Source organism: Chiloscyllium punctatum, chromosome 3 (genome assembly GCF_047496795.1).
Source record: "Chiloscyllium punctatum isolate Juve2018m chromosome 3, sChiPun1.3, whole genome shotgun sequence".
Lineage (NCBI taxonomy): Eukaryota > Metazoa > Chordata > Chondrichthyes > Orectolobiformes > Hemiscylliidae > Chiloscyllium > Chiloscyllium punctatum.
The window spans coordinates 33,702,724-33,717,447 of NC_092741.1; the positions used below are offsets into that span (position 1 = coordinate 33,702,724).

Genomic DNA, 14,724 nt, shown 5'->3' on the forward strand with positions numbered 1-14,724 from the left:
TTAAACTCCCTTGACTCCTCGGTACCTCTGCATTTAGACCCCTTCAAAAAAAGCAAGGACAAAATAACCTTTTTTAAAGTGATAGCATTATCACAATTCAAGTACAAAAGTACACGAGTACAGTGAAATAGGTGTAATATAATGTCGCCATACATGGTGCCATGTTAGGTACAAAGTACCTAGTTATAAATCTTATGTACTAAAATAAATTAGGTACAAAAATAGAGACATTAAAATAAAGCTAAAAGTTCTACATTATAGTTCTTCATAGTATAAATTAGGAAAATACAGAAATAAAGTTAAAAGATAGACATCACAGTCCTTTTACAGCCTGCAGTCACTGTATGCTGGGGGCTTTCCACATGTGGTCATTCTCTCCTTTGTGCTGGGCCAACTTCAACCAGGTTCATAAGCTGTTGATTGCCATCTGTGACAGGCTGTGACTACCAGCTGCCCCGCTCTTGGCTACCATCCCACTTGCCACTCTCCTCTGGGCCCAACGACTGGCCATCCCACTCTGTACTGGCCTGCCGACCTCTGGCTGTTCAGCTCTGCTGTGGACCTGCTGATTGCTGGCTGTCCTGTTCTGTACTAGCCTGCCGACCACTGTCCATTCCACTGTGCACCAGGTCTGACGACCGCTGGCCATCCTGTTCTGTACTAACTTGCCAACACTGGCTCTCTACCTCTGCTCTGGGCTTACCGATCGCAGGCTGTCCTGTTCTGTACTGGCCTGTTGACTACTGGCCATCCTGCTGTACTCCAGGACTGTTCACCACTGGCAGTCCCGCTGTGCTCCAGGCCTGTTGACTACTGGCCATCCCGCTGTGCTCCAGGCCTGCTGATCAGTGGCCATTCCATCCTATATCTGCCTGCCGCCTGCCAACTGCTAGCTGTCCCACTGCTCTTTGGGCCTGCCAACCGCTGGCCCTCCCACTCTATACCAGCTCACCAACCGCTAACTATCCCGCTGTGCTCCAGGCCTGCCGAACACTGGCTGTCCCACTGTACACCAGTCTGCCGACCACTACCCTTCCCACTCTGCTCTGAGCCTGCTGACCACAGGCTGTCCCGTTGTGTATTGGCCCGCCAACTGCTAACTGTTCTGCTCTGCTCTGGGCCTGGAGTATCCCACTCTGGGCCTTCAGCTGCTGCAAAGCTTCAATGCCATCACTGCTACTCCCTCCACAAAGTAAGTTTGAAAAAAAAAACTTAAAAAGGGAAGAACAAGAAAAGGGGGGAAAAAAAGAGAAGCAGATGGAAAGAGCAACCCTCGGTCAGAGTCCAGACGATGCCTAGTACACTGCTGCCATCTAAAGATATGGTGAGAGTGCCAAGCTCAAAATAGAATGAACTCATTAGGAATCTTGCCTTTTGATTTGATAGAAAATGGAAAAGGCATCTTGTACTTTTCCAGTGTATTAAGTGTCTTAACTTAAAGCTGCTATGAATGGTGAGAAAAAGACAACTGTCTTTTCACGTCAACAAACATAATGAGACTGGACAGAGGTCAAGTCTGCCCGTGCACTTGGAGAGACATTGGCTCTTGTGAACTGGAGGGTGAAGATCAGAGAGACAGTGTCCCATAGGATTATGTGAATTTAGTTGCTTCTCTTGTGTGTTTCCCACTTCTTTCATTCTATCACTAGTGGTGCTGCCTCCAGTAGCCAAGTCCCTAAACTCTGGAAAATCTCCTCTGGAAAAACTCAGGCCTTATAAAGATGTTCCTTAAACCCTACTTATTTGAACTGACATTTAATAGTCGCGGACCTGGTGTGTGCTAGGAGTCAATTCAGTTTGATTTATACTCCTGTGAGGCGTATTTTGTGTCATGTGTGTTATATCAATACAATTTGTTGTTGGGGTTCATAGAAAGGTACATTGCAGTTGCCTGTGTTTCTTTTTTGTGCAGTTCCAGAGTTGTTGAACAGCAGGGACTTCAGCAACATCAGTCTTAACTCTAGTCTTAATTATGGCAGTTCGTTGCGTAAACGAATCAATCATCCCTCGCTGCCGAGCATCCCAAATATTATTCAGACCAACAACGTGGCTCGACGTTTCTCAGGTAAGGAAACAGTATAATATGGAATAGTGCCTGACTACTGTTGATTCATTTATAGCACTGCTTGTTTTAATTAGTGAGAGGTTTGTGGAGAATGGTAAGAGACTAGGGTGGAGAGGGGAGATTAAACATGAGGAAGCCACAGATAAGGCTGCACTCTGCCTAATTTTTCTTTTAGTCTTTTGTGAGATCAGAGCATCACTGTCAAGGCCTATACTTGCTCTGGAGAAGGTAGTGGTGAGCTATCCTCTTGAACTGCTGCAGTTCATGTGGTGCAGTTATGTTGACAATGTTGCTAGGAAGAGAGGTCCAGGACTTCAATCCAGTGATACCGAAGGAACAAGAGTATGTTCCAAGTCAGGGTGATGCTTGACTTGGAGAAAAACCTGCAAGTGGTGATATTTTCAATGTTCTGTCTGCCCTTGGTGGTTGAGGTTTTAAATTTGGAAGATATTTGGGAATTTTCTATTCATGATCAGATTAGATGTTTAGATTCCCTACAGTGTGGAAACCGGCCCTTCAGCCCAACAAGTCCACATCGACCCACTGAAGAGTTATCCACCCAGACCCATTTCCCTCCAACTAATGCACCTAATGCTGTGGGCAATTTAGCATGACCAATTCACCTGACCTGTACGTCTTTGGACTGTGGGAGGAAACCGGAGCACCCGGAGGAAACCCACACAGACACGGGGAAAATGTGCAAACTCCACACAGACAGTCGCCGGAGGCTGGAATCGAACCTGGGTCCCTGGTACTGAGAGGCAGCAGTGCTAACCACTGAGCCACAGTGCTGCCCCAAGTTTGTATTCCCATGTATCTGCTGCCCTTGTCCTTCAAAATGATAGAAATCATGGTTTTCAGAGATGAGTAAAATATTGGAGGGTAACTCTCAGCTCCTCTTCAAATAAGCCATGAGTGGAGATAGGGATAATGTTATGAAATTATTTTTTTGCTGCCTGAGTGCTGACATGGTGGGCCTTTTTATGCATCCACTATAGAACTCCTCCAAAATGGAGAATTTTCCCTTCTTGTAAGTATATGACTTGCTCCTTAATGCATATATCCATGTCTATCATACAAGGCACAGTTTAGGCACGTTCTTACTGGGAAAGGGATCATAATATAATCCAAACTGGCTGGTCATGAGAAACTAAGACACATAGTTATCTGGATTACTCCTGAGGCTATGAGCTAGTGAGAGGAGAAATAGGAGGACAGAGCAGATGAATGTGTGGCTGAGGAGCTGGGTATGGGAGAAGGATTCACAATTTTGGATCATTGGAATCTGTTCTTGGGCTGAAGTGACCTGTATAAGAAGGAAGGATTGCACCTGAATTGGCAGGGAGATTTGCTAGAGCTGCTTGGGAAGATTTAAACTAGTAAGGTGGGGAGGGGTGATCAGTGCAGTACCACAGAGATTGGTGCTGGGTCCACTATTTTTCGTCATTTATATAAATGATTACGATGTGAACATAGAAGGTATACTTAGTAAGTTTGCAGATGACACCATAATTGGAAGTGTGGTGGTCAGTGAAGAAGGTTACCTCAGATTACAACGGGATCTTGATCAGTTGGGCCAATGGGCTGAAGATTGGCGGATGGAGTTTAATTCAGATAAATGCAAGGTGCTGCATTTTGGGAAAGCAAATCTTAGCAGGACTTATACACTTAATGGTAAGGTCCTCGGGAGTGTTGCTGAACAAAGAGACCTTGGAGTGCAGGTGGAGTCGCAGGTACATAGGATAGTGAAGAAGTCTTTTTGTGTGCTTTCCTTTATTGGTCAGAGCATTGAGTATAGGAGTTGGGATGTCATATTGCAGCTGCACAGGACATTGGTTAGGCCACTTTTGGAATTGTGTGCGCATTTCTGGTCTCCTTCCTATTGGAAGGATGTTGTGAAACTTGAAAAGGTTCAGAAAAGATTTACAAGGATGTTGCCAGGGTTGGAGGATTTGAGTTATGAGGAGAGGCTGAACAGGCTGGGGCTGTTTTCCCTGAGCGAAGAAGGCTGAGGGGTGACCTTATACAGGTTTATAAAATCATGAGGGGCATGGATAGGATAAATAGACAAAGTCTTTTCCTTGGGGTAGGGAGTCTGGAACTAGAGGGTATAGATTTAGGGTGAGATGGGAAAGATATAGGAGAGACCTAAGGGGCAACATTTTCACGCTGTACCTCTCCATGACTCTATGATTCTAAGATAGAATTGCTACAGTGCAGAAGGAGGCCATTAAGTCTGTTGAGTCCACATTGACCCTCTGAAAAACATCCCACGTGGACCCAGTCCACCACCCTATCTCCATAACCCCACATCTATCTTGGCTAACTGCCCTAGACTGCACATCTCTGGACACTACAGAAAATTTAGATTAGATTAGATTACTTACAGTGTGGAAACAGGCCCTTCGGCCCAACAAGTCCACACTGACCCGCCAAAGCGAAACCCACCCAGACACATTCCCTTACATTTACCCCTTCACCTAACACTACGGGCAATTTAGGAGGTAAAAACAATGACTGCAGATGCTGGAAAGCAAATTCTGGATTAGTGGTGCTGGAAGAGCACAGCAATTCAGGCAGCATCCAACGAGCAGCGAAATCGACGTTTCGGGCAAAAGCCCTTCATCAGGAATGAAGGCATTCCTGATGAAGGGCTTTTGCCCGAAACATCGACTTCGCTGCTCGTTGGATGCTGCCTGAACTGCTGTGCTCTTCCAGCACCACTAATCCAGTACTACGGGCAATTTAGCATGGCCAATTCACTTAACCTGCACATTTTTGGATTGTGGGAGGAAACCCACGCAGACACAGGGAGAATGTGCAAACTCCACACAGAGAGTCGCCTGAGGCAGGAATTGAACCCAGGTCTCTGGCGCTGTGAAGCAGCAGTGCTTGACACCGTGCTGCCGCTCCCCGCCACCACCTCCCCCCCCCTCCCCCTGCCCGCCCTTTCTCATTGGTGTAAAGGTCAAGAACCAGAGATCAGTAATTTAAGGTGGTTAACAAAAGGACTAAAGGCAAGAAGTGTCCGTTATTTTAATACAGTGAAGGATCAGATAAAACTTTCAGTCACAGAGAAAGGCTGATTGTGTGGGACCAGCTCAGCTGCAGAGAGCCAGCACAAATATGAGGCAAATGGCACTTGCATGCTAAACCCATTGAGTTCTGTGTGGTAGGTATGGTGCTCTTAAGAGGAATAGAGAATCTGGACCTATGTTTTCAAAACCCTTCCAGCATATGGGCCTCATGTCTGGGTTTATTGAGGACTAACTGACAGAGATGAATTTGTGTTTTGTCTAAAATGCCATTATTGTTGTATCACGTGACTACCAGAACAGTAGATAATAAATTAGATTGTCTGACCAATTGGTCTGTTTAGTTACCAACAATTGCTATCTACCCAAGTACAAAGTTTCATTTCCTTTGAGACTGATGTTTCGATGCATAACATGCCTGCTCTTCCAGCTCAGTCACTGCCTGGCTTCCCTTTGGATTCCCCAGAAGGAGATGCAGATATGGATGATGAAGAATTCCTGAAGATGCACTCATTCACCCGACAGGAGCAAGGATTGACCGAGGCACTGAAACTCCTGGCTAACAGTGACTGGTCAGACTTCTGGATTTAAAAATATTCTTTACTTCAAGGCAGCTGCGAAAACCTAAATCAAAGAATCCATGCAGGATTTCCCCCTCATCATATCTGTCCTGCATAGGCAGAATGTGATTTGGGGTGCCATTCTGCCGATTCTTTGTTAGTTATAGAGCTATCAGCTGCAAAGGAAAGTAAGCGGATGACAATATCTTTGTTCTAATATGGGCAAGTATGTTTGAATAAAATGCAAATGAGGTGAATACATTATCTGACTTATTTCCCATAATTCCCATCCTAGCAGTGTTGAGAACAGGGCACAGGGTGATAGGTCATGTTGATCACAGGGTGATCAATAGTGTGGGCTCTGTCTCCATTTTAAACCAGATAAAAGGCAGAATGTGAGGAATGGGCCAGCCTCTCAGTTCTTCAGGAACTTTCTAAAGACCCAATGCTACCATTTGCCTACTTTCTATCCAACCTCCCAATAGAGGCAGAAATCCATCAAGAGTCCTCGATGGTCTTAATCATCAGCCTGATCCTGGCACATTGGCCTGGTCTACAGAGCACTGCTCTGCCAGAGAGCTGAGATTTCTGCAAATGCAAAAAGTCCTGACTCCCCCACATTACATTGAGTCTACAGCACAGAAATGGAACAGTCACCAGTTGGTGTCTCAATATTTATGCTCCACATCAGCAGAGCTGAGGTCTAAAGGGATAGAAAGAAGTGGACAAAACCATATGTAATGCTGACTGTATCGTTATCAAATCAATGTTTTATATCCTTATTCACATTCTTACAGTGGTAAATTCATTATTAATGTGTGCAATCTGTTTGATCATTTTAAAAATTACACCCCTGTCTTAAGCTCTGAGTTATTGCATTTTGCTATTTGAGGTCAACCTTTGTTGATGTAACAATTCCAGGCCTTTATTCCAATGCCAGTTTTGGCTATGACCTACTTTCAAGCAGCATACTTTGTGGTTCTTTCTGGAAGTCCTGAGAAAATTAATAGTAGATTAGAAAGAGGGACTGAATAAAATTAATAAAAGAAAACACTAGTAATGATTAACTCATGGAATTAAAGAGTGAAAAAACCCCAAGACCTGACTGTTTCTAGGGGCGGCATGGTGGCTCAGTGGTTAGCACTGCTGCCTCACAGCACCACGGTCCCAGGTTCGATTCGAGCCTTGGGCGACTGTCTGTGTGGCGTTTGCACATTCTCCCGTGTCTGCGTGGGTTTCCTCCAACAGTCCAAAGATGTGCAGGTCAGGTGAACTGGCCCTGTTAAATTGCCCATAATGTTGGGTGCATTGGTTGGAGTGAGGTGGGTCTGAATGGGTCGCTCTTCGGAGGGTCGGTGCGGACCTGTTGGGCCGAAGGGCCTGTTTCCACGCTGTAGGGAATCTAATCTATCTGAGGGAATTAATGAAATTAGGGGAGCACGTTGAAGGTGCCTTAATCTTTCAGAATTCCCTAGATATAGGAGTTATCCATCTGGATTGGAAAATTGCACGAATCACTCCTCTTTTTAAGATTGGTGAGAAAGGAAACCAAGGGAATTACAGACTTGTTAGGCTAACATCTGTGGTGGGGAAAATTTTGGTGTCTATAATCAAGGATGGGTTAATGAATGCCTTAAAATTTTCAGTTAATCAGGGGTTCATAACAGTTCATGCCTGACAAACCTCATTGAATTCTTTGAAGAGGGGACCAAAGTTGTGGACAGGGGAGTTTGTGAACAGAAATGTTGTTTATATGGTCTTCCCCAGAAGGCATTTGATAAAATCCCACATAAGACACTGTTAACTAAAGTAGAAGCCCATAGAATTGAGGGCAAATTACTGATATGGGAAATTGGTTGAGTGGCAGGCAATAGAAAGAAGGGATAATGAATTGGTACTCAAATTGGCAGGATGTGACCAAAGAGTCCCACAAGGATCCATTTTAGGGCCTCAAAATTCATATTATTTATTGACAACTTCGATAATGCCATAGAAAGTCAAATATCCACATTTGCTGATGACACAATTAGGTGTCATTGCAAATAGTATTGATGATAGCATAAAATTACAAAACGATATTGATAGACTCTGATAAACTCCACTTCACATTTAGCAGACTGATCCTGAGGAGTGACACTGCCCACTAACTTGAGCGACCTAGCTGCACAATGACTGAGCAGACACTGGATTGATATCTGTACACCTCCCCAACTGTCCTCTCATTCCCTGGGCTGGCTGCACTCGACCCACAGGACTGACTGTGGCCACATCTCAAAGGTCCATAGGTACTGATACCAGAGGCTGCCCTTGACTTACTGCGCTGAGCTTCTTTGGACTAAACTGAGGATGATTGAGACACAGCTACTGGCTTTGTGCATGTGCACTGTGTTGACCACATATAGAGCTATCATGTAGTACAGACAAGAGATTGACATAGCACACTGCCACACGGCAAGATACCATCTCCTTTAACTGATGACTGCTAGCCAGCATCACAAGCTGCCTGGCTTTGTGTTTGAACTAAACTGTAAGGCAAGACAGAAATACTGTCAGCCTTTAAGGTGTAGCTGGGTAGGCGGGGGAGGGCGGGCGGGTGCAAGTGCTATAACACAAGGCAAGGAGTCCTAAAAGAGTGAGCAAGCAACCATGAGAGCCTTCAATCCGTGAGATGTCCCTGCGATGTTGCAGTGGCCTTGCAATGAGAGGAGTTGGTGTGGTCCACAGTGCAGAAGATGATGGAGGATTGGAGATGTGTCATGGTGATTTTAGAGACTGCAACATACTCAAATCTTGATCATTCAGAATAGTTTGTTGTGTTAAAGAGTGTGAAATATTCACTACTTGAATTAAGCAGCAGAAATAATCGAACAGAGTAGGAACCCAGTACCAAAATATAGGGATTGTCAGGTAATTTGATCTGAATGACTCCGTTTGAAGAAATTGACAAATCTTCATTAAACATGGCTAGATATTAGGTGAGATTTGATTCCCAGGAGAAATTGCATCTCCTGATATTGCTGGCCCTTTCCTATATTTCTATAGTTATTAAAATTGAAGCACTGAAGATCCTGTGAGGTATATTGCAAAGTAGAAATTTGGATTGTAGAGTCCCTGCTGCATACAGAATGAAAGGAAGTCTCTAAAATAGCAACGTCATCACAGGGCTTTATGTCCAGGAAGCACACATTGTGAAGTTACAGACTTCCTGGACGTTAAATGAATGCATGTATCCACCTCCACTCTCTAAAGTTCTTGCTATTAACATTTAGTGGATGAAGCCCTTTTACAAAATCCTACATCCCGACATGATGAAATTGATCCCATTCCATGAGGTCACTCGATCCTTCCCAGAATCGTAATACTAATTGGTTTTACCATTGCTCCTGCAATCCGTAGGCTTTTTTTAAAAGCTTGTCATTGTAGGCTTGGCATTGTTTAACTTATGATCTGATTTAGCCCCTCCTCTCTAACTCTAGTCAGTGTCCTGTTCATTGGGCATTTGCTGGGATTGTCAACATGGTCGTGGCTAAGTTTACCAGGGTCCTGTATCATTGGTGAATGTTTCCTCTCAACTAGTTCCAAGTATCTCTGATTATCTCTCCACAGAATTCAATGGAGATGAAGTATTCCAAAAGCCACAGGCTTCAGGCAAAGTCAGTATATGTAACAGTTACCTTTACACATTGTGTTCATACATTTAGTGCAGTGAAATATTTAAATAACTTGAGTGAATAGAATGTGAAACATACAAATAAGGAACAAGAGTAGGCCACTTGGCCCTTTGAACCCGCTCTACTATTCAATAAGATCATGGCTCAGCTGCATATAACCTGAGCTCTACACATCCCAGATAATCTTTCATCTCCTTGTTAATCAAGGATTTATTTACCTCTGCCTTAAAAAAAAATTAAAGATTGTGCATCCACTGCCTTTTGAGGAAGGGAATTCCAAAGAAACCCAACCCAATGAGAGAAAAATTGGTTCCTCATCTCTTGTCTTCAATGAACGACCAGTTATTCTTAAATCATGACTCCTAGTTTTAGATTCTCCACGTGGAAACATCCTTTCAATGTGCCTCAGTCAAGTCCCCACATGATCTTGAATGTTTTAATTTAGTCACCTCTAATTCTACTAAACTTCAGAGGGTGCAAACTCTAGCCTTTCTAGTCTTTCCTCATAGCAATCAACTTATTTCAGGCATTAGTTTAGTAAACCTTCTCAATACTACTTCCATTGCATTAACATCCTTCCATAAGTACAGTGAGCAGATTAGTGCACAGTACCCTAGATGTGAGTTCACCAATGCCCTCTATAGCTGAAGCATAACTTCTTTCCTCTTGCATTCAATTCCCCTTAAAAAGAAACATAAAAATTGCCTCTTGTGTTAAAAAGAAAAAAAACTAATGGTTATTCTTTTCGGTTTTGTCGTGTCAGGGAGATAAAGAGGAAGGGATTGTCAAGTGTTCGGCGCTTGGCTCGATGCCATCAGGAAGTTCTCCTAACGAAGCTTCATGCTGTCTGCTTGGCAGTGACAAAGGAGGTAGGCTATGTGGAAGCTTGGCTTTCTGGGTCCTTATTCTCTGAAACCCCAGCACAGGGAGGCCTTTCCCAAATCTCAAACCATGAGAGTGGAGGTGTTGCCGGTTGGTAAATGTCTGAGAAATGGAAACAGATTATGTTTTAGATCAGTCCATTTCTTGGCACTGGTATAGAGAGGCAAGAAAGGCCGTTGCCACAAAAAAAACCTGATAAAGGTGAAGAGTACAAATCTGATATACTTCATTGACAAAGATAGCCAACAATCTGTGGACTTGTTTCCCTGTGGTGAAAACAACTAAACACTCAAAAAGGAAAACTTTGGAGTGTTTGAGGAAAGAAATAAGCAGAATTAATTGAATAGTCTTATGATCTGGAAGGCACTACCTAAAAATGTAGACCCAGCAGATTCCATTACTACTTTTAAAAGGAATTCACTATAAACTGGGAGGGGATTTATTCCAGACCTTGGGGAAAAGTGAAGGTCCCAATTGGTTAGTTCTTTCAAAGCTATAAAGGGCTGAATGACATTGCACTGCTTGGTAGGATTATAAGTGTAAATGTTAGGAATAGATACAAAGGCCATTTCTGGCATACTATGAAACATGCATTAGAAACCTATAAAGTCTCTACCACCTTGAAGGATAAAGACAGCAGATAAATGGGAACCCCAACACCTGCAAGTTCCCCCCACCATCTTCACTTGGAAATATATCACCCTTCCTTAAAAATCTGGGTCAAAATCCTGGAATTCCCTCCCTAGTGGCACTATGGATCTAACTACACCAAAGAGACTGCAATAGTTCAATAAGGTAGCTCACCACCACCTTCTCAAAGGCAGTTGGCAACAGAAGTTGAGAGTGCGATGCTGGAAAAGCACAGCAGGTCAGGCAGCATTCGAGGAGCAAGAGAATCAATGTTTCAGGCATAAGCCCTTCATCAGGAAGGGTTAAAACCCGAAATGTCGATTCTCCTGCTCCTTGGATGCTGCCTGACCTGCTGTGCTTTTCCAGCATCAGCAGTCCTCACTTTCTCCTAATTGGCAACAGAAGCCCATATCCCATGAATAAATTTTGAAACAAGCAACCGAGGAAAAGAAACAACTCTGAAATTGACATGAACGAGGTGGTATGTGAAAGATAGAAACTTTCAGGTTTATGGGGCAGTTAAGATCTGAACTTGCTGAAAACTTGAAGTGAGAGTTCATGGCATAGTGCGATATAGAAAGTTGAGTAGAGTTTCTTGCAACTAACTGTGAAGCACCTTTAGATGTTCCTTACATTAAAGGTACTAGATAAATGTTGTTAATGTAAATCTGGAATGTTCCTTCACACAGAGCCATGACAATGGAGTAACAAGATGCAAATTTCCATTGTGGAAAAACAGAAAGCCTCTCGTGGAGATGCAAGTCCATGTTTGGAATATGGATTTCTGGATGGGGAAGTGGGGCTGGGGATCCTGAAGGATCCTCTACATAGTTGGATATGAATATGTGGTAGGGCACGTGGTAAGAGTATGTGGTAGATGAATGAGCAGGAATGGGCGGCACAGCGGCTCAGTGGTTAGCTACCAGGGAGCCGGCTTCGATTCCAGCCTAGGGCAACTGTCTGTGTGGAGTTCGCACATTCTCTCCGTGTCTGTGTTGGTTTCCTCAGAGTGCTCCGGTTTCCTCCCATATCCAAGAATGTGCAGGTTAGGTAAATTGGCCATGCTAAATTGCCCCTAGCGTTCAGAGATGTGTAGATTAGGTGCATTAGTCAGAGGTAAAAATGTAGAGTAGTAGGAATGGGTTGGTGTGGGCTTGTTGGGCTGAAGGATTTGTTTCCACACTGTAGGGATTCTGTGTGTTGCTATATCTTTCTCATGCCCATCTATCTGGCAACTGCAAAATCAGTAGTCAGGCATTAGCCTGTGGGTTATGTTCTGTATTTGTCTACCCTTGGACAATGGACAGTTGCTAGCAATACCAACATTAATTGCTCAGCTCTGATGATGAATCTTCCTTGTGAACCTCTCCATTCATCTAATGAAGGTACTACATTAATTCTGTTCGATAGAAAGTTCCAGCATTTTTGACCTAGTGATGATGATGATGCTTATTTTGGTCTCAATTGAGATGGTGCGTGATGTTAGAAATTTGAGTTGGTTTGCTCCCTTGTACTTAAGGCTGAAATAGATAGATTCTTGATTAGTAGGGGAATCAAGGAATATGGGAAAAACGTAGGAACATGGACACGAGGAATGTCAGACCAGGCCATGATTCTCTTGAATGGCAGAACAGGCTTGAGGGGCTGACTGGTCTACTGTTCCTATTTCTATGGCCTTTCCTTGTTGCCACTGTTCTTTTAGGAAATGGAGACTGTAAGTTTGGGGGGGTTGCTTTTGAAAATGCCGTGAAGAGATATTGCAGTACATCCTGTCAATAACACCCTGTGCAGCCCCTGTAGTGAAGGAAATGGATGTTTTAGATAGTTGATGGGCTACAAAAAAAAATGAAATGTAGGACGTTAACGATAGAAATGGTAATGTGACTCCAATCGTTGTGGATTCAGGATTGAGCCGTACTTTTCCATACCAGATCCACACCTATTGAGGGAGGCAAATTAGGCGCAGGTGGGTGCTTATTTTACCTGTTTGCTTTGGACAAAAGGACAGTGGAGCTACATCTGGTTCTGATATGTTGACAAAGTTAAAAAATCACTCAACACCAGATTATATTCCAATGGGTTTATTTGGAAGTACTAGCCTTCAGAGTGCTACTCCTTCATCAGGTAACTGTGGAGCAGGATCATAAGACACAGAGTTTATAGCAAAAGATCACAGTGTCATGCAATTAAAACAATACGTTGAACAAACCTAGAATGTGACTTAAAAAAAGTGCTGGGATTTGCATATTACTGAACTGAAACCTGCCATCCATTCTAAAAAATGAAAGACTTAACAGCAGTCTAGGTTTGTTTAATATATCATTTCAATTGCATGACACTGTGATCTTTTGCTATAAATTCTGTGTCTTATGTTACTGCTCCATAGCGACCTGATGAAAAAGCAGCGCTGTGAAAACTTGTACTTCCAAATCAACCTGTTGGACTATAACCTGGTGTTATGTGATTTTTTTTTTACCTTTGTCCACCCTGCTCTAACACTAGCACCTCCACATCAGTGATATGTTGAGACAGCTCTCCCCTGTAATTATTGTCAACAATTTCCAACCATTCAGACCAAATCCTAAGGCAGATGATTAGCGCCTTGACTATGCTATGCAGATCCCAGTATGTGTTTTGTGGTAAGTTGACAGTACATAAAATTCCTGCTGCCAAACTTTATGATGCAAATTCACTCTTACTTTCATTCCTTTAACTCTAAAAGTACGGTCGTTGCAAATGGATGAATGGGTTCTGGCAGATCCTTGTTATATGCTGGTAAAATATTTTGATTTCTCCAGGTCAGTAACTTACGTTCCAAGGTTTCACGCTCAGCGATCTTGTCTCTCAATGAACTGTTCTGTCAGCTGAAGAGAAACATGGACCAGGAAGTTGATGAAGTGACCAGAATACTGCTTCACAAGACCGGCGATTCCAATGAGTTCATCCGGGAGGAGGCAGTCAAGGCGCTGGCTGTCATGGCAGAGAACGTGAGCCCATCACGGGCATTGACTGCCCTTATCGCAGGCGGTGTAAAGTAAGGAAATATGCAAGCAGCATTTAGAAACGTGTGAACATATACGGAGAGTTTAGGGAACCTCTCAGTTACTCACTTCGTGAGCTGAGTTTGTGTATTAATTTAATTGTGATTTGGTGCAAGGCATATTCTCCAACCCTCCGTTTTCCACCTCTCACTACCTCTCTACTTCATCCACCAGGTATTGAAATAGGCCTGAACTCCTTGCTGTTCATCAACCGGTCCTCTCCATGGCCAGCTGACCTGAGGTGACCATCTAGGACAGGGAAACTCAGGGACCATTCCCCCAGAGAAATATTGGAAGTGCATGTTCTTCTGCCTCTTGTGTGGGGTTGGGGGATCCTGTTAACTGCTAATTGGCCGTTACCTGCTCCATAGAATCTGCCTTGTAGGATGCATGAACATTTAGGAGTAGGCCAGAATGTTAAAAAAGCTTTTCAATTGATGAAATGTAATTCTCTTTATCTTTCTTTTACTCTCTGGAAATGCATCTAATTGCCTATAATTAGACTTTTTTACAGCTAACTTTTATAACTTTTTCAATTCATTCAAGGGATGTGACTGGCCAGCCCTTATTCCTCATCCCTTGTTGCCCTAATGGTCGATACATCTGAATGTTTTGCTCAGGCTGTCTCCAGGGGCAAAAACAATGACCTGCAGATGCTAGAAATCAGATCTGGATTACAGTGGTGCTGGAAAAGCACAGCAGTTCAGGCAGCATCCGAGGACCTCTGTCTCCAAGGGCAGTTAGGAGTCAATTATTTTCTTGTGTGTCAGGAGTTAGATATAAGACAGATCAGACAAGGACAGCAGCTTTCCTTCCCTAAAGGACTTAGTGAATCAGATT

General features: G+C 43.5%; 1 protein-coding gene across 1 annotated transcript in view; it reads left to right on the top strand.

Annotated features, from left to right (window-relative positions):
- Positions 1-14,724, top strand: part of LOC140457347 (TOG array regulator of axonemal microtubules protein 2-like) — a 118,435-nt gene that overhangs the window by 74,995 nt on the left and 28,716 nt on the right. The window contains exons 8-11 of the mRNA XM_072551377.1: positions 1,913-2,065; positions 5,531-5,672; positions 10,095-10,200; positions 13,642-13,877. Of these exons, the coding sequence (XP_072407478.1) occupies positions 1,913-2,065; positions 5,531-5,672; positions 10,095-10,200; positions 13,642-13,877 (637 nt within the window). The remainder of the gene's footprint in view (positions 1-1,912; positions 2,066-5,530; positions 5,673-10,094; positions 10,201-13,641; positions 13,878-14,724) is intronic.